Source organism: Sebastes fasciatus, unplaced genomic scaffold (genome assembly GCF_043250625.1).
Source record: "Sebastes fasciatus isolate fSebFas1 unplaced genomic scaffold, fSebFas1.pri Scaffold_30, whole genome shotgun sequence".
Taxonomy (NCBI): Eukaryota; Metazoa; Chordata; class Actinopteri; order Perciformes; family Sebastidae; genus Sebastes; species Sebastes fasciatus.
In genome coordinates this window covers 133,149-135,000 of record NW_027428187.1, presented here as the reverse complement: position 1 = coordinate 135,000, position 1,852 = coordinate 133,149, and the positions used below count along the sequence as shown (strand labels likewise).

The 1,852-nt window shown below is 46.6% G+C and overlaps 1 protein-coding gene across 2 annotated transcripts in view; it reads left to right on the top strand.

Moving 5' to 3' along the window:
* The window catches only part of LOC141763711 (H-2 class II histocompatibility antigen, I-E beta chain-like), a 7,934-nt gene extending 6,340 nt beyond the window's left edge, over nt 1-1,594 (top strand). For both annotated transcript variants that reach the window (XM_074628315.1, XM_074628317.1), the window contains exons 5-6: nt 81-194; nt 465-1,594. In XM_074628315.1, the coding sequence (XP_074484416.1) occupies nt 81-194; nt 465-490 (140 nt within the window). In that variant the 3' untranslated portion in view covers nt 491-1,594. The remainder of the gene's footprint in view (nt 1-80; nt 195-464) is intronic.
* The last annotated feature ends 258 nt before the right edge of the window (nt 1,595-1,852 follow it).

Genomic DNA, 1,852 nt, shown 5'->3' with positions numbered 1-1,852 from the left:
ACCTGTCTCTGAGCTCACCTGTCGGTCTCTCTACCTGTCTCTGAGCTCACCTGTCGGTCCCTCTACCTGTCTGTCCTCAGACCCGTCCATGCCTGACTCTGAGAGGAACAAGTTCGCCATCGGAGCCTCTGGATTGATCCTGGGTCTGACCTTATCTCTGGCTGGTTTCATCTACTACAAGAGGAAGGCCCGAGGTGAGAACACTACACCTGATTCAGAACCGGTTCAGACCAGTTGATAGCAGTCAGAAGGTTCAGACCTCTCTGGACCAGGTCTCAGAGTTTCAGAGCAGGTTCCTCAGAGTGTGAAAGTAGTTCATCCCCACTAGTCCTTCTGAAACCTGTCTGCTACTTCTGTAAAACACCTCTGTACTGAGTGACGGGGTGTTCCTGTTTCTCTAGTCCAGTTGTGATGATGTGGATTTGAGTTGACCCGGTCCTCGTCTCTTCTTTTCTTGAATCCAGGAAGGATTCTGGTTCCCAGTAACTGAACCTGGACCTGGTCCTGTAGCTGCTGCAGCTGCTGCTTCAACCTGCTTCATGTGTTTGCAGCTCAGCAGACCGTCAGTGCTGCCCCCTGCTGGACCGGCTGAACACCTGATTCTCTGATGATCTTTACTCTGATACCGGGCCGGTCTGAACCCTGATCCGGGACCGTGCTGTTTACTCTGACGGTCCTGGATCAGGTTTAGTCTGGACTCTGCTGTATCCCAGCTGAACTGTGCTTCATCTACATGTCATATGATGCTGCTTTACTGTGTGAAATCAATATGAACTCTGTTTTCAAATCAATAGAATCCACTTATTTAAATGATTCGGGGCTCGTAGGTTGTGTGATTGTTATTCTGTGTTCACGCTAAGAGAGAAGTGAATGTTCACCTCGCTTTACTCGCACTAGTCCGACCGCCGGCATCGTCTGCGTTGGTCTCTGTAGACGGAGCTCGTCTCCATGGATACCGACAACACGTCCTCCATCAGCCACGGAAGAAATAACCTCTGTAGCTGTTCATGTTGGTGAAGTCCCAGATACGTCACTAAACCAAACGCCGTCGTGTCTGGGTTCATGACGTCACCCGGCGGCGAGCTGTATTCACATCCAGTGACATCACACTGACTGTATCTAGCAGCCACACGTCTCTACTGAACGTACGAACCCAAAGTAATAACAGATTTAATATCAATAACCAGATCAACATGATGCTGAAACAACGACATCATGATGCCGATCAGTAGAACGTCTGGATTCACGCTCCGTCAGGTCCGTTACCATGACGACAAGCAGACGGCTGTTAAAACGCTTGTTTTGTGAATGGAGTCTGGTGGGATCAGAGCAGGCTACGCTAACAGCTGCTCCATCAACACTCACCATGACGTCATCTAGAGACTAGCGGTACGTGATGGCGTCTACTCACCTTCACGCTGTGTGTCATCGCTGTGTGAACAGGTCGCTGGGCTCTTGGTGTGAACGCATCGTTAGATTTATATATTTCTACTGGAGTGAAACGTTTGAACCAAAATAAACCCTCAGAAAACTCTCTGACACTGTGATTCATTGATCAAATATTAATAAACAGGAAGGATCACATCTCTAATGATCCATGTCTGATGACTGAGTTACTCTCCAACACTTTCTATTATACTGTCTTTATTCACTCACATGCCGTCACTGATGATCCCAACCCATCACTAGTTTAACACCAGCCTCATTACATATTCATTATTAATATTAATCACTACTACAAGGTCTACTGTTAATTATAAACCATCACTAGTTTAACACCAGCCTCATTACATATTCATTATTAATATTAATCACTACTACAAGGTCTACTGTTAATTATAAACCATCACTA